Here is a 17,934-nt window from a genome sequence, read left to right as displayed (position 1 = left end):
ACTGCCTTCTGCTCTGTGCATGGCAGAGAGATGAGCAGGGAGCAAGATGGCAGTCTTTCTTGGGGGTGCTCATAAGCCAGTGGATGGACAAAGGGAAGTGGAATCACGTTTGAGATAATCTCAGATGGCAACAACTCCTCTGAGGAGGGTGACATGAGAGTGTTTTCAGGGGATTGGATGGTCCGGGGAGGCAGGACCAAGCTTGGCATGGGCAGAGAATAGCTTGGCCAGACAGGAGTGCCAGGAGCAGAGGGGAGGCTGAGATGAACTTCAGTGTTTGATCTGTCCTGCATGGGGTTGCATTGGATGTAAAGGGTTTACAAAAAAGCTGGATCACTGGATACATAGTTGGAAGAAAGCCGCATTGAAAAGAAGTTTGGAAACCACTGACGTTAAGAAAGCTTTGCCATGCGAGGAATGGGGAGTTCTGGCCTGAGTCGCTGGGTTTCTCTGGTCCCCACTCCTGTCTCACCGCATGAAGGGTTATAGGAATGACAAGGGCCACCTCCTCCCTGGCAAGTTTGTGGATCAGCTAAGGGGGGTTCTAGGTAAGCAAGCCCATGGGCGTGCAAAATACGTGAGCAGCTGTGGTCAAGGAGACTCCTGGGATGCAAACAGAGGGAGCAGAGGCAAGCTCTGGGCAAGTGTGATCCTCTAAATAGTGTGCCAACGTTGCTGGAAGGAAGAGGCCCTTGGGACAGTTGGGACTTGCTCATTTGGATCCCTCATTTAGAAACTTCTCTCCTGGGCTTGGACCAAAAGAGAAAGTATTAACGTCCAGGCTACATATAACACCAGAAATCAGGTAGAAGGTCTAAGTGAGTTTTCCGTGAGAGATAAGCTGGGAATCTGGTCTCAAATTCACATTGTCAAACTATGCCTACACTTAAGAGAAGAGAATGGGGTAAATTATTAGAATAAATTTGGTAAATGTTCAGAACACAAGCTCTTAAAATAATCAAACAATTGAGATAACTTTTCTGGGCTTATGCTGTGCTCTGTGTGTGTGTGTGTGTGTGTGTGTGTTTAAGTGTGGGAGTTGTAGCCGAAGTGACTCCTAGGAAGTCACACCATTCTGAAGCTTCTCATTATTCCCTTTGTTTCAGAGCTTAAGAAACTCAGAGGTTATTAATAGCCAAATCAAGGACACTGCATTTTGAAAACTTCATATAAGTATTTAAAAGAGGCCAAAGAGGTTTCTTCATGTTACTTTCTCAAGAGATGGGGCGGACCCAGACGTTATCAGCTTGGGCCCCCGGAACCACTTAGAGCCGCGTGGTCCGTGATAAGGGAGGTGGGCGCCGCCTGAGCCGTCTAAGTGTGCCTGTCCGGCAGCGAGCGGCAGGAGGGCAGGGCGCTGTCTTTCTCACAGTGTTGGTGGGCCTCAGTCCTCCTGCTCACTATTAAAAGCATAAGAGCTGAGGGCCAGGTTAGCTTCTAAAAGCCAAAAGACACTACCCATAATAGGAGGGCCTCTCGGGATATTTTCCACTTCGAGTGAGAATTCGCTCTTTTCTTCCCCTACATGTAACATTCACAGTCTGGAACCAAAGGCTTCCTTGTCCTAATTCTTAATCACTAGAACTAGAATTTGCAAAGGTTGGTGGCGGCTTTCCAAGCCATGGCCGTCCCCGCTCTGTCGTATTCAAGGCAGCGTCCCTGCAGCTGTGAAGCACACGTCCTTCAGGAGGAAATGGGAAAAACGAGCGATCCAAGCCCCCCCCCCCCAATTCCAGGCTTCCAATTTTCCTGCCACGCTGCAATCTGCAGACTTTGATCCCCACCCCCTCTCTATTCTATTGGGAATTCCCGGCCCACTCTCGGCGCCCGGGAGAGGGCATCCGATCGGGACAGTCCACACTCTTCTACCACCAGGGAAGATCTACAAAGTCCTGGGGAGGCCGCCCAGCCTCTCGGGGGAGGCAGTGGTGGAAGTCCTTACGGCCGGGGTGGGGGGAGGCGGGCATTGCTGCTTACCCGGGTGATTTGGATACTGTTCAGCTGCTGCTGCCAGTGCAGAATTGTCTCCATCCGGTATACCCACATGTTGATGTTCCCGACCAGCACAGACTTGCCGACTCTCTGCACCAGCGTGCACAAGGACGTGTAGAGGGTCTGCAGCAGCTCCCTGATGAGCCTGATGTTCTGCTGGTCTTCGAGGACTTGAGTGGGGGAGAAGAAAAAATGAGCAGTCACGATACTGGGACACCGTACATTTGGTGCGCGGGCCTTTCTTCCCCTCCGTTCTGCTCCTGTCACGTGGGTACTGCCTCTGGGGATGTGGTTTTCTTTCTCGCTGTTATTTATTCGACACTTGGCCAAGCTTCTACACTTGAGGTTACTGGGTAGAGTTTCCATCATCTAGGTCCCTCTTTGTTCTCTTCTCCCTACTTTCTGACAAAGCCTCTTTCTCTCTTCATTGTTTCCCCAGTGCCAACTGGCTCACCTGATCTGAGGGCAGTTTCTTTGGCCCAGCAGTGATGTCCTGCATAGCCGGTCAGCAGTCAGGAATGTGAGTTCTGATGCTGTCTGCCTGAGTCTTTGTGGGATTAGAGATAAATTACTCTTTCTTAGGGGCCTCAGTTTCCCTGCATGCGCAGGGACTCAGATGAGCCAAAGATCGAAAGTCGCTTCTAGATCAAATAGTCTGTGAATCTATTCTGCCTTGTGCATGGCTCAATTTTCTAGGAATTTGGAATCCAGAGGCTTGGTAGCTAAGCTTGGGACACGTGCCCACACTGAGAAGTGTGAGAGGCGTACAGCAGGGCAAACGGGTGCTCCTGATGAAAGGGTGGCGGGGGACGGTCTCTCCCCTTTGTCCTGAACACCAGTGACACTCCTTTCTGAACTGGAATTTGGTACCCCTGAAACGCATCTGGAGTTATTCACGTCCATCCACTCACCCTTCCTTAAGTCTCAGGACATGTCTGCTCGATTGGAAAATCCATCTGCCCATCCCCCTCTCTATAAAAAGGGGAGCGAGGTGGCGGGGGTGGGGGAGTGGGGGTGGGGTAAAGCTCACCTTTCAGTACCACTTTTTCCAAAATGTTCATGAAGTTCTTTTGGGCGATGCCGCTCAGAGACGTGAGCTGTGACTTTGCTATCAGTTCCAACAGCTGTGGGTAAAAATAGAAGTTGCCAGGCTTAGAACACAGAGACATTTTTCTCCTCTAATCTTTGCTTTTGAGTCACATGACGCGGAGATACGGACCAACAGGGAGAGATAAAGGGCAGGCAGGCCCACAGAATAAAAAGCAGATGCTCACCGTGAAAGACAAATGGGGGTAATTCAAAACCCAGGAATCAGACTGAATATTTAATTCCTTTTTTCTTTTAAATATAAAGAGTTTGGCTTCAGCCAGGGTGAATTCATTCTGCTTGTCCTACTTCAGCAAGTTAAGCCGAGGGACACCGAAGGGAACAAGGCCGACTGTGACGGGCGAATGTTCTCCACAATCACCCCCAGCAGGAATCCCTCTACCCCTCCTTGAACTTCTTCCCCACTGCTACCAACTGTTCTCAAGGTACATGAAAGCTCATGGTCAGCAAGATGTGTACTTTCCAAGGAAGGGGCTAGTCTTATCCAGAAATCTCCTGCTCAGGCCGTGTTCAGTACAAACGTTTGTTAATTAGAATCTCCCACTGCACTTACTTAATCTTCCTTTAGAAAGAGGCCGGTCACAAGGACAGAGAGGCATTCAGGGTTGTATAGTGTATATATATATATACACACACACATATTTCTACTGAGAGACTAGGATCCTCTGGGACTATGGGCAAGTTACTAAACTTCTTGGTGCCCCCATTTCTTCATCTGTGCTAATCATACTCAGAGGCCCCAAGACTGCTGAGAGCTTTGAATGAGGACTTCCCCAAAAGCACAGTGCCTGGTAAGGATTAGGAAAATCAAGGTTAGTTGGTTTGTTGAAGGCGTGTGTCCTAACCCCACTACCCCATTTATTGCCAAACAAAAAGAAAGAAAGGTAATAACTTAAGTTGTTGCATCCTTAGTCTGGTCTTCCTTTGGTAACAAAATTATTTACAGATATGGTAATATTTTTTTTTAAATGTATCACAGGTGTGCCTGGGTGGTTCAGTGGGTTAAAGCCTCTGCCTTCAGCTCGGGTCATGATCCCAGGGTCCTGGGATCAAGCCCCGTATCGGCCTCTCTGTTCAGCGGAGAGCCTGCTTCCCTTCCTCTCTCTGCCTACTTGTGATCTCTGTCTGTCAAATAAATAAATAAAAAATATTAAAAAAAAATCTATCACAAATTCTGTTGAAAAGTGAAACTTAAGATTGGAAGGACGTCTTAGAGATCAGGTAATCAGCCCATTTAACAGCTGAGCAAAGTGAGGCTCAAGCGACTGTCTCACCAATTTTGCGTAGTGGGTGGACTTAGCTGAGACCACCTCAATACACTTCATGCTTTCACATAGTCGTCAAACAAAAGACGTTGATGTGAAGTGAAAACAATTTTATCAGAGCCCAGAGGGCCCCCAACTAAAACTAGCTAGCCAAAGACTTAGAACCAAGACCGCTCCTTTACCTCAGAGCTTAAATTTCTGCTCCCAGGAAACTTTGCAAGGGAGTTTCATCCACTGGCCAGGCCCCAGCCCAACTCCACTTCAGGTCAGTAAACACCGAGCGTGACATTGTGCTGGGCCACCGGACTCAAGGCTGAGGGAACTAGCAAAGTGACATTCCAAAAATCGGGCTGCAGAAGAGAACTAAAACTTTTGGATCAAAGCCCGAAGCCATTCAAAGAACTTCTGCTTCCATTTGTTTAAAACTTCTGTCCTCCTGGAACCCCTTAGGAGCCTGTCAAACCACACAGACTTTTAATTTCCTGAACATAATTTTACTCTAAGTAAAAACAAAACAAAACAAAACACCAAAAAAACAAAAACAAAAAACCCCAAACAAAACACCCTGAAACCTCTCCGCCTGGCTTCTGTATCTCTCACACACACTGGGAGAGGGAGCTGAGGCAAGGCTGAGGCTGGTTGCTTAGGATTCGAACTGGCGATCCAGTGCTGGAAGCCAGGAGCTGACCCAGGACCCACAAAGCGAGGCAAGAAGTCTGTCCATCTGTAGAGGCCACATCCATGGGTGGTGACCATGCTGGATGACCTCTGCTTGTCTGGTTCAGCTCTGTCACCAACCAGCCCATGACAGGCAAGAGAGGAGTGACAAATGGCGTGGAGGGACTGGCCAGAACTTTCGTTTATCTCCCGGACCAACAACAACCAGATTCAGAAGGCCAACCCGATGGTCTAATAATACCCCGCGCCTCACATGACCAGCATGAAGCAAGATGAAAGAAAACAAAAGCCTTGAGTCCCTCTCCGAAGGGCAGTTAGCTGTGAGCTGTGACTCACCATGGGGCGGGAGGAGGGCGGGCAGTTCTCTGCCTGAAATCCGTCCAAAACCCAGCTTCCATGTGACTACCATCTCTTGAAGGCGTCAGTGTTAATCTTGTCTAAAAATGCACCAATCACAAGGACAGAAAACTCTCCAGGCTATGACTATGCATTTAAGGGAAAACAGAAAGCCCTTTCTGATTGAGATGATGTTTGACTAAGCAGAAGGAGGAATGCAGCAGCAAAAATTTCTTCAACTGATGGCAGAAGGACCCGTCAAGCACCCTGTGTTTAGCCCTATCTCAAGAGAAAGTCCCTCCTTCCACTGCCACGCAGTGGTGGGGTCGGGAGAAAAAACCGTGGGGAACAGGAGGAGACCCAGCTTCTCTAGGCCAGGTGACCTTTACGTCTCTTTCCCATTAGCAAGTGTTTTCTGAGTGCCCACTGTGCCCTAGCGCTGGTGACGTGGCTATGACAGTTAAGACACATGATGGCTAGACTCATGGCGTTTATGGTCTAGTCAATGGTGTAAGTCAGTTAACCTCTCAAAACCCTAGTTTCTTCATTCAAAGATGGAAATAAAAAGACTACCTACTTCACACGGTTGTTAGGAGAATTACAGAGATAAATATGTGAAAACCCTCTCTAAATTCCAAATACAAGGCATTATTAAGATATCATTTCATCCTCTTCCAGACCCCAGTCTTTTACTGAAGTTTATAGCTGCTATCAAGGTTTGGTGAACTTTCTGTGAGGGGCCACCTAGTAAATATTTTGGGTTTTGTGGGTCATATGCTCTTTGTCCCAAGGACTCACCTACTTAGCTCAGCACTGGTAGAGCAAAAGCAGCCTTAGTCAGTATGTAAATGAGTAGACGTGGCTGTGTTCCAATAAAACTTTATTTACAGAAACAGGTGTAGGGCCAGACTTGGTCCTTGGGCCATAGTTTACCAACTTCTGATATATATCTATATCTATGATATATATAAGTGTAATATATATCATAGATATATCATAAAATTTAAGAAATATCTATGTGTATGTGTGTGTGTGTGTGTATAAATAGAGTTTAGGAGGGTTTCAGAACTAAACTTCCTGCTTCAGTTCCCCCATCTGTAAAATATGCATAATAATAGCATTCACTTTAGAGTTGCAGTGAAGATCTGTGTTCATAAAACATTCATAACAGTGTCTGGTACAAAGAATATACTCATTATTATCATTAGTTTTTATCATAATGCAGAGACTATTACTAGGTAAAATCACTGCTAAGAAGGGCATAGTCAGTAAAGTACACCTGGCTTAAAGATCTTTAGAATCTCTATATTTCAATTTTATTCATTGTCAACCAAATGTTTAAATGGTTTCAAATTTTAATATTCTTTTCTGTCATTTTTATTATGTTTGTGATACATTTAATAGCTTGCTATCTGTTGGTGAGAGTTAATGTTGCTACATTTCACGTCTCACATTGTTGCATCTACTGCAAGGTCTTATTTTGCTAACGGTAACAGGGGGTTCACTACGTATCAGGGTCACTACGCATCAGCACTAAGAATTTCACATGTATGATCTGACCTTGCTTAGTCTTCCACGGTGAGCTGAAGGGTTGGGTTCTCCACTTGATAAGAGAGGACACTGTGGCTCAGAGAAGTCAAGTACCTTGAGTCACACTAGCAGTAGTAAGTGGGAGAGCCAGGACTAGTGTCCATTTGTGTCTTAGCAGAGGACATGTATTTTGAGGACTTAAAGGACTTCAGCTTTTCAGGGTCAATCAAACGGGCACCTAGGGCCAAACTTTAAAACTAGTAGCAATGTCATGTATTGCGATGTTCTGCGAGACAAGAGTCTGGAAATTCTCTATTAATAGGACATCGTGACAGGTGATCAGCTTTTACCAGGAAGGGAGAAAAAATCCCCAGGAAGTGTTACTAACACGACTGGGACGGCGCAATTGCTTTCGGTGAGCCACTTAGGTCTACTTTACACGGGAGCAGAACTCTGCAGGTCCCGAATGGGCAGGTAGTTTTGTGTAGAGCTAGTGGTAAAAATGACAGAATCAATTCCTTTTACTTCTGAGAGCTGTGTGCCTAGGGGAGCAGGACTCTCTCTAGCTGTTTATTTATGAAGAGGACTTAGCCAACTGGATTCTTTGCCCCCAGCCACAAGAGAGCAGAGGAAAATGTCTTGTTGGGAAAAGCGGTTTCTTTTCTGCTGGGCAGATCTGAGCCCAGGTGCCAGTAACTTGCAGCTGTGTTTCGGGGGGGGAGGGTCAAAGGAGGAGGACAAGGAGCAGGAGGGCTCTCAGCCGCTGCCCACCGCCCCCCCCCCCCGCCCCGAATTCCACGGTATCACCGCCGCGTGGGCAGCCTGGGTATCCGGCCCGATGTGCAGAGACTAGTTGTGCAGTCACAGGAAAGGTTCTGGGCTACCAGAGGAAGGGATGGTGGTCACCGCAGGCAGAAACCACATCCTGCCCTTCAGCTTTGGCTCATGCTGGTTTTGGAGACATTGAATAGGAGAAAAACCGAGTTGCAAGCAATATCACATAGCAAACCTCGGGGCGGATCCCACCATGGTTTGAAGTGGTGTGTGGACCACAACTGGGCACAAGACAGACTTCCCTCCTCTCTCACTTTGCTGCAGAAAGGTTTCCTCTCCTCTCCCCTTCATTTCATCAGAGCATTTGTACTTACAGAACACACAAGCTCCTGTCACTTCTCTGCCTGAAACCCTCAAGTGGCTCCCCTTTTCACATCCAGAAGAATCTAAACTCCTTTCCATGACTAGCCTGTGCCTTTTCTCAAGCTTCACTCTCCACCGCACTTCCCCGACCCATTCTGCTCTAGCCTCGCAGCCCGTCCTGGGTTCCCTGCACCGGCCGGCTCAGGGCCCCCCTCCCAGCCTCTGCCCTTGTCATGTCTCCCCGTGCTGGCTTTGACCCACCCTTCAGGCCTCAGTCCGGAGGTCACCTGCTCAGACCGTCCTCTACGGGAACCGTCTGGTCTCCCTGTTCCACGTACACATCTCTGAAATGATCTTGTTTCCTCGTTCAAGGACACTCTAATTGGGATCTGAGCCTCAAGACAGCAAGGCTTTTTTTGTTCCCACCCACTCTACCCCCAGCCTGGCACATGGTAGGTGGGCGACTGATACCTGTTTTCTAATACATCTGTCTTGCAACCCATGCATGTTGTAGCTGCAAGGGACCTGGGCAAGAGTTTACCCAAGTCCCTCCTCTCTAGATGAGGCAGATCACGGTCAATGGCAGATGGTCTGGACTGTGAGGCTGGGAGACATACGGGGTCTGGTCCCAGACTGACGTTTCAGGAGTTAATTCACTTACGGTGCATACATAACCTGGACACCTTCCAGAGAGGCAAGGAGCCGGATCTTAGAGGGACACTGAACAGAAGCAGTAGCTGGCCTGCCCCCTTAAGACAAAACCACCTGGAGGTTAATCATAGGCTGGTGCTCAAAGCGTCCTCTGTCCTGCATAGAACATGGTTAAGAACATAACTTATCTCTAAATTCTTCCATGTCCTAGGACAGTGCGCCCTGACATTTGAGCTGTAGGTCTGATGGAGAAGCATGCCTCCGGGCTAGCAAAGGTGGGCCAGAGCGGCAGAAGCCTGCGGTTCCCACTGCTCCGTACCCAAAGCTGGGTGCCTCTAGGAAGCTTTGGTCTTCTGGAAGAAACCCCTGGTTACGTCAGGCACTGCCTCCGCTTGTACCAAGTGCCTTGTCCTCTCAAGACCCTTATTTATTCAGTGGACAACACAGATGAAAAACCTGGAAAGCTGTCCTGACTTTGAGCTTGAACACTGACAGGTTGGAAGAGGGAACATTTCAGCAGCATTAATAATCTTCAGGCACGTCAAGATCGGGTAAATATTATTTGCAAGGGAAACATCTCTCTAACTGAGGGCGTTAAAATCCTAAGAAGGAGGGCCAAGTTTATACAAATTAATTGTATTCTCACTGGAGAGAAACTCGCCTGTCTTCTATCCATCCCAGTTATTTCTGAACTTGTAACGTGCCCTGCTCCCTGTTGCAGCAGTCGGAGCGGCTCTGTTTGCCTCCATGTTCCTGCTGAGACCGGGCTTCCCGTCTGCTCCAGCACGGTGGACGTCCCCTCCACCCTGGGATTCCTTGGGGCTGGATGACACATCGCCCTTGGTCTCTGGTGCACTGGTGCACTGCACTCCCCTCCCCCCCCAACCCCAACCCAGTCCCGTTCTTTTCCATCTCCAGATTTCTGCTCCTGCCACTTGCCCCGCAAAGCCTGCCATTTGCCTCTCTACCTCGCCGAGTCCTGGCCATCCTACAAGGCAGGAGGCTGGTTCTTCGGTCTCAGGTTCTACCTCTTCCAAGAAGCTGTCTCCAATATCCGCTTCGTCCACTCTCCTACACAGGACCAAAACCCCATTTGCCATCTCAGCGGTAGAACCTCGTCCCCCCAGAGTAGCCCAGAAGCTCCTGACAAACGGGGGCCAGGTGTTCGCTGACTCTCAAGTGGCTTTGGACAACTACTAGGTCAATGTTACAGGTTGCATCCAGAAATCCCTGTGTAGGAACGTGAAAGCAGTCACCCGGAGGAGGCTGTGATCTCTGGGCATCTAGTGGGAGGGAGCTGTCAACTCCTTGCTATTTGGAGTGCCTCCGTCAGTGGACCTGAGGGGACTTGCGATCCTAGCTTACAGACGCTGGAAAAAAATACCTGTTTTACCCTGAACTGGAGCACTTAGAGTACAGTGCCGAATGCTCTCAGGAACTTACCTCCTTGAATGGGAGAAAAGTCTGCTAACTGGTATTCAAAAGTCAGCTCACCTGTCCAATTTGATACCCCCTCGCCCCCCACATAGTAAGCACCTGACTTATCCTAGAAACTAGACTGAATTTTTGTATAAAATCTATTTCTGGGCCCATAGTGGGATAAGGTTTAGATTCGGAGTCCTTAAGAAAAAAATTTGATCCTGCGGTCTCCAAAGTGGGATGGGAGAGGAAAGCAGGCAGAAAAACCATAAAACATCAAGCTCTCCATTTCATCTTTAATCTCTCTTATTTCTATCATCTTTCTATTTGTGTGTTTTCTAATGCCTGTAATCAGGACCCGACAGATGAGGATATTAATGGCAACAAGAAATTCTCCTCGAGTTCTTACCATGTACCAGGCACTGTTGGAAAGGATTTAAATCAAGTTTTAATTCTCTGGGCAACATGATGGGGCAGATACCATTATTAGCACCTTTTATAGGTAGTGATTCACAGATGAATTCATGAACACACATATATGGGGAGTCCATGCTGACACTGTTTGGGGTCCATGGTCCAAAATACCACTATGCTGGGCTCCTGGCCATCCCCCTCATTTTCACAGGTGCTCCCCACTTGTCTGGGCATACCCCCGTGTCTGTGAGTGTTCCCCACTTCTGTGGGTACCCAGACATTGCAGGGTCTGCTATGCAAAGCCTGAATGCTTATTATGATGGAAAGCCAGGAATTCTTTTTTTTTTTTTTTTTAATTAACATATAATGGGAAACCCAGGAGTTCTAAGACACAGACTTTCTCTGGTAGCACTGGTAGCCTAATCCCCACCTTGGGCCCTCAAACGTTAATTCCCAATCATTTCTGCAAGTCATTTTCAAGTAGGCTCACAATGGCTCTGTTCTTTTGACTTTGCTGTGTCTGGGTGACAGGCCTCTTTCCCTCTATCCCAGCTTCTCTGTCCCAGGGGAAAAAGAACCCCTGGTTTTAAGACCCAGGTGGCAGGGGCCACCCTCCACCCTAGGAAGGCGCTGGGTCTAGGGCAGTGCCAAATTAAACCAAGGTCACTGTGGCCGAGGAACCCGGTGAAGGGGCTGGGCTTGTCAGGCACATCACGACCCACCAGGGGGTTGGCAACAGCACGCCCTTAATTTAAGGCATTGGGTTTGAATTTGAGTCACAGTGCCATATTTCAGCCTTTTGTTGGCCAAACCGCCAGTCAACTTAAACTAAAACATGTTTTTGGAAGAGACTTTTAGGGGTGGTAGGAATGCAGTAACTTGCTGGAAACATTCAAATGATCTTAGGGTGGTAATGCAGAAAAGAAATAAGAATGTGCCTGGGTTTCGGTTGGGATGCTCTTTTTTGCTGCAGAGGGCTAGAAAGTGGGGTTGCAAGAGTTTGCTTATCCTTTTCTGATCTGCTAACACCTGTGGGTCAGTTCATTCCAGTCAGGAAGTGGCCCTCAGGGTTTCCAGGACCTTGCTGGTCTGGAGGGGCCATCAAGAGCCAAAAGAGAGAGAGAGAGAGAGAGAGCGTGCGCGCGAGCTGGGAGACCAGGTCAGAGGTCATCCTGGCATTAAAGCATTAAAATCCTCTCCTCTTTTGTGCCTCCCTGTCTCTTGTTTGAAAACACGGTGTGCAAACTATGGCATTTGGGCTCCCGGGAGTTTTTTGAGCTTGTTCTCAAACTTGAAAACACAGGGATCACTTGAAGGATAAATTTAAGAAGCAATGTGTGGGCACCACCTTCAACTCATTAAATCGGATGCTTTAGAGGTAGGCATCTGTAGACCAACAGGCTTTGCAGGTGATTCTAATGGACAGCCAGTTCAAATGAGAACCAGTGGGCCATCGCAGGCTCACTTCAGAGAGCCAGGAGTCGGTGTGTGGTCTCCAAAACCCTCTCCCGGTTTACTGGAGACCTATTTTCCCCACTGGCCGCTCTGTGCCCTGACTGCGTTAATCAGCTCTCCCCTCCTCGTGGTGACCAAGTGCCAAGCCCACCACCAGCCCAGCCCCTGGAATCCTCGCCAGCTCCAAGCTGTGTTGGCCTTGAGGCACGGTGTAAACCAATTTTTAAAAATGACCTTTCATAAATGGGTAAGTCGTTGCCTCTAGAGGGTTTAAGTCCTCTTTAAAACCCACAGTTAAAATTGTATTTAGGGCGTGTGTGGGGAAGAGGGTGAAGACAGTGAGTAGAACCTGAAGCCTATTGAAATAAGGTACAGACGCTGTATGAAAACCTTTCCAGTTTATGTTTAAATTTTTTGATTTAAAAAATTCCACAAAATTTTCATATTTACTGATAAAAATTATGAAATCTTGCAATAGGGGTGTTAGCCATCTCTTTTATTTCCTCTGCATGGTCTGTTTCTGAAGATGACAGCCAGCATGAACACAACCCATTTTTTTAAAATGTACTTGGCTTGGGGCGCCTGGGTGGCTCAGTGGGTTAAAGCCTCTGCCTTCGGCTCAGGTCATGATCCCAGGGTCCTGGGATCGAGCCCCGCATCGGGCTCTCTGCTCAGCAGGGAGCCTGCTTCCTCCTCTCTCTCTCTGCCTGCCTCTCTGCCTACTTGTGTCTGTCAAATAAATAAATAAAATCTTTAAAAAAAAAATGTACTTGGCTTTAAAGAAATTTAAAAAAAAAATTTTTTTTAAGGCTTTCGAAGCTGGTTCAGTCATTCACTGGAACTAAGGAATCACTGTAGTACTGTATTAGGAAACCATTAGGTCGAAGTAGTCAAATGCAGGGCGAGTCGGGGGGGGGCATATTGGCAAGCTACTCTGCAAAGTTGGTTTAAGGATAAGAAGAATATATGAGATGTGCATAGAGTTCCTTAGTAGAAAACCCTCAAAATGCAGTGCCTATCATTAAAATGTTTTAAGCTCTTTATAAAAATAACATTATTTCTCAAATTATAGAGGACTCGAACAGTGAAGGGGAAAAAAAGATGGTTCTTTCCAAAATAGAAACATTTTTCCACTACCGCTGAGCCTGACAACTCCAAAAGCATGTAGCAGTTTCTCTGACTTAAAGATTATTTACGGAAAAGTGCTCATAGTTTACAATTAGATACTATGAGATACAAGTTCTCTATGCTGGGTCTTTATCAAGTGCAAGATGTCCTTTTTTTTTTTTTAGGAGAAAAACATTTATCAGCTGGCCTGAAAAGGCGTACTAGGGAGAATTAATAATTTCGGTTAGTAGGTAGTAATAAATATTGTAGCTGACCCTGAATAACAGGTTCTGGTTTGCAGGGTATCTCCATAGAAAATACATGACTGAGTGGACAGCCACCCTGTGAGGTGGTTGTAAATCCTTACAGAAGGGGCAGAGGAGGCTTAGGGAGGCTGAGATCGGCAGAAAGTAGGGCCTGAAACGGCTTGACCTCAGACCATTGTACTTTTCCATCCTCTGCTTGCAGACGACCCACTGCACGGCAGAGTGTGTGGACTCTAAGACGGACCAGGTTTCCAATTCCAATTTTGTTGCTTACACAGCTCCGTGACCTTGGGCAGGTCATTTTACCTTGCTGTACTTCCGTTTGTTTAAAATGATCAGCAAAGTCCCCCCACTTCGTAGGGTTCGTGGAAGGATAAAGGTGAATGTACGGAATTACACGGAAATAGATTTTGGCTATTGTAGTCTTGTCCCTTTGCTTTATTTCTTGGGAAAGGAAAAACAGGTAGGAAGGAGAACCATCTAAAACCGGACCGTTTTGCTGATCCGTTTGTAATTAAGACATCAGAACTGGGTGTCCTCCCCTGACACCTAGAACATGGAAACTATTCATATTCTTAGTAACAGAGTTTCCAGCTCTTGCTGGGCCTCTCTCCAGCCAGCCGGGGCCGGGTTGCAGGCCACAGTGATCTCCCTGGAGTGGCAGAGTCACACTGAATGACACGGACATTTCATCCAGAAGGTCTCTCCTGTTCATCCCTTTTGGACGGCAGTAAGGGCTCAGCTGAGAGCAGACAGATCTGCTCATGTGGTCACAGGCTCGGCTCAGAGCTTCTGACCTCCAAAGAGGCCTGGGTATCAGGTGGGTTGGGACAGCCAGGCCTGTATCTGCCCAGATGACAGGTGAATGACCCAGGCCTCAAGGGGCTTGATGTCATCACTCTGGCTGAGCCGTGGCTATCATCTGACTCAGTGACCCGGCACGGAGCAGCACAACAACCCAGGAGAAAGAAAATGAAAACCCAACCAATCAACACCAATTGTGAGTAAATTCTCTCCTGCTTCTGAGCCTAAAACTTCTGAGCCGCGACCTCCCTGGTTGAACCACGGACAGAAACGCACAAGAGACCAAAGAATGGGGGAAGCAACAACAATAAACCAGTTAAAAAGAATCATGGACTTGAGGGGCATGGCTAGACTCATTTGCTTTACTCCATTCATCATGAATATTTTGCTAAAGCTCATTAACCCCCCCCCCCAAATATTGTTTCAAATGGAAAGCAAGTGACCCAAACAGGTAGTTTCAAGCTTTGGTGAACACGAGACCGAATATGTCATCCCATGGGGTGGAAGGAGTCATGGGTAGGAAGCACTGGGGTGCTCTGAACTCATCTGGTTTTGTAGCCTAAACCACGACTGCCTTGGGGTCACCTAGAGTCCGTTCAAGCAGGACAAGGAGGAGGACAGTGAGAACAACCCGAGGAAGGAAGGTTTTAAAAACAAGCCATGGTGCTGCTCTCTACTGGATTTGCTCTGGCTCATGTTGCTGCCCGAAGTGTGCCCCATTTATCCGTGGGGGCTGGGAGTGGCTCACATGAGCATTATGGCCACTGCCGTCTGTCACAGCCAATCTCAGGAATGCCCTAATGGGATCCACATAAGGACTTGAAGTACCTCTGGAGAGAAGGGAGTGAACAAGTTTGTTTTCTGCTTTCCTCAAAATTTCTAGGGTCCTAAGAAGCTATTTTGCTGGGGCGGGGTGGGGGGCAGGGCAGATAACAACCTCAAGACAACCTGAAAAGACAATTCAGCCGAGACTAGTAACCTTCGGAGACTTACCCGTACGACGTAGTTAAACCTTCTGGAATCCAGAATGGCCGTCGAGAAGTCCAGCCTGTTGAAAGCTTCCCCCAAAGTGCAATATCCATGGCGCTGGACGTGAAAACAGGGGGTGCAGAGGTCATTCTCCAGAACATTCCTCCCGGACGCTACTGACAGGCTGGATGCTGGTCTTAGGTAACCTATGGCCACCTGTGGCTTTCCTGTGCCATGAGCAGCTCTTTCTGGGAATCCCCTGTGAGCCACAACGATGCGGGGTGTAGCCAGCAGCTGCTTTAGCCAGTGACTCATGTGCTACATACCCCTCTTCAAGATTTGTACCATTTGAGCCCTTGTGCAGACTTGAATGGGGAGATCACCAGTAGCTGCTTATCAAGGGAAGGTTGGGAGTTGGATGTATGATGGGTGACATGATGCTAGTGGGTCACTGTAACATCCCCTGGGAGGGGAACTACACTTCCCAGGGTCAGCTCTGCCTGCTACCCTGCCTCGGATCTTGAGTGCTCATCAGAAGCATTTTTAAGGCTTCATGAGGAAGCAAAAGGAAGTTTTGCTCTTTTACCTGTGAACGCACAAGGAACTGGGAGCAGAGAGCCCTGACTCCGTCCCAGCTCTGCTCCAAGTATCTGGGTGGTCGTGGGTAGATCCCTGCTCCCCCCACTGCCCTCAAACAGGCAGGGATGTACATTTCACCAAGGTCCCTGACATTGAGAGAAATTCTATCATTCTACCAGACTGTGTTGTATCCTAGGTATTGGAGCAGATGCCCGTGCAGAGAGAAAATATACATAAGAGGGTTTTATAAAGCGTCACGCGAATGTACTCACTACCGTGTCTTGTCCCCTGCACAGGCTTGTTAAAAACTTCTGCTGTGTTTACTGATGAGCCCTTCCAGGGCTAAACCTTAATAAAGTTGGAGTCTGAAGAGATCTCAGAACAAAAGGGAGGCACTGTTCTGGGGGAAAGGCCAGGGCTTTATAACAATACATTTGAGATGGGTATATTAATCTTCATAAAGCATTTTACATAATCTCACCGAGTGATTAGGGAGTCTACTTAGCAGCTTTTGCTTCTCACTCTCTGTAGCCCTAAACTCTGATGGTCGGCTAGGTGGCGGGCTGTTAGCCACCATCACCGGCACCCAGGACAACGGCCGTGATCTGAAGTAATACTCTTGCTCAGTTTCCCCTCTCTACCCTGTTGGAAGAGGCCTAAAGCTGAGCATATTCTTTAACAAACGGATGGATGCTCACCTCTTTAGTACTTCCTTTGTGAACATAGATCCATTTTTCTTGGTGGAAATCTACAGAGGCAATAAATAAATAAAGAAATAAAAATTAAAAAAAATTAAAAACGACTCCCCCAGCTTTAAAATTTGCAGCATGCCCCAAATTTTAAACCTGTTTCTTTTTCACATATCCAATGTGTCAAACATTTTGACAAAAAAGACAGACTTTACGGACAATCTAAGAGATGCAAATGCCTGATTTCTGCAGCAGACTCGTACTGGCATTACAGCCTACTTGGTCTGAAGCACTCCACATCTTGGATCATCGGACTTAGAGGACCAAAGCTCCAAATTGGGAAAAAAACAAAAAATTAAATATCCAAAGACAAGTTTGTTTTAAATGCCAAGCCTACAGCTTAGGCAAGGCCATAAAAAGTGGAAATAAAGCAGATAACATGAGGAAATCATGTTGTCCAGGTGGCTTAAACTGAAGGCTGTAATTCCTGCTTATTAATAGAACTTTACACTCTTACGTACGGCATTTTGAAATGTAATGGGATTTATGCAAGGAAAGAGGGAGAACAGATCTATATCCAAAGCCTCAAAGCTCAGTGTCAAATAAAAGCACATGCTGGAACGGATTCAGCCGGCCCTATCCCTGTATCGTAACTAAATTAACGATGTCAGATGTAAGTGACCAGCAGGAGAAAAACACCCCAACTACCCGCTGACTTATAAACAAGTCTATAAGGAACACAATCTTGCTTGTAACATGCACAGCCAGCTTTCTGACTGCAGAGATCCCAGGGACCTCTGTCAATGTCACCGTCAACATTAAAGCAGATGTCTCATATTTGGGGTCTGATTTTCTTTCTCCCCCCAAAGAACCCATCCTAGAGATCTTCAAACAGCCTTCTTCCAAGTTCAAAACAAATGGCTTACACTGAGTTTTGGTTTTGCTATTCAGCATGTCCTTCTTTCTCTTCTTGGCTGCAACATCATAGTTCAGGCTGTTGAAAAGATTCTCCTTGTTGTAGACTTCCTTGTTGCAATAACTAGGAATGACAGAAGAGGGGATGAGCTGTGATAGCTATCTTCTAGTAAGAGCTGTTTCTATAAATAACTCGCTGGGTTATAAAACACAAACATACATCTTCTCAAACAAAACAATAACCCCCCATGAAAAGAACTCTGTGCAGGCAAGACCTCCCTCTGTGGGGGTGAAATATTCTCACATCTCTGTGGAAGGCAGGGATGGGGGCTTCTATGTCTTTTGAATTTCCAACAGTGCCTGCCATTGTGTCAGACACACAGTCCTGTACCCTTTAACCAAGGGCAACGCTGGGCACTACAATATTACTTTAAGCAAAAATGATGACTGCGGGGGGTAGGGAGAGGGAGGATTACTGGTATCACTATAGTCCACAATGCCTTCATTTTGCAAAAGCATCCACCCTAAGCGGCTTTCTAAAAAAACAGCTTTATGGAGATATAATTCGCATACCATACAATCCACCCATTTAAAGTGTGCCCAAGCGGCTTTTAACGAGCA

General features: G+C 47.2%; 1 protein-coding gene across 2 annotated transcripts in view; it reads right to left on the bottom strand.

The window, feature by feature from the left end:
• The window catches only part of FBXO32 (F-box protein 32), a 32,986-nt gene that overhangs the window by 9,336 nt on the left and 5,716 nt on the right, over positions 1-17,934 (bottom strand). For both annotated transcript variants that reach the window (XR_013966681.1, XM_080800780.1), the window contains exons 2-6: positions 17,325-17,437; positions 16,408-16,457; positions 15,155-15,247; positions 3,023-3,116; positions 1,978-2,162 (exon numbers count right to left, since the gene is read on the bottom strand). Coding sequence is in view for 1 of the 2 variants with exons in the window: in XM_080800780.1 (XP_080656906.1) it covers positions 1,978-2,162; positions 3,023-3,116; positions 15,155-15,247; positions 16,408-16,457; positions 17,325-17,437 (535 nt within the window). In the remaining variant the exon portion in view is untranslated. The remainder of the gene's footprint in view (positions 1-1,977; positions 2,163-3,022; positions 3,117-15,154; positions 15,248-16,407; positions 16,458-17,324; positions 17,438-17,934) is intronic.

This window comes from Martes martes (assembly GCF_963455335.1).
Source record: "Martes martes genome assembly, chromosome: 4".
Classification (NCBI taxonomy): domain Eukaryota; kingdom Metazoa; phylum Chordata; class Mammalia; order Carnivora; family Mustelidae; genus Martes; species Martes martes.
The sequence above is the reverse complement of the archived record's forward strand: the minus strand, read 5'-3'. Positions and strand labels throughout refer to the sequence as shown.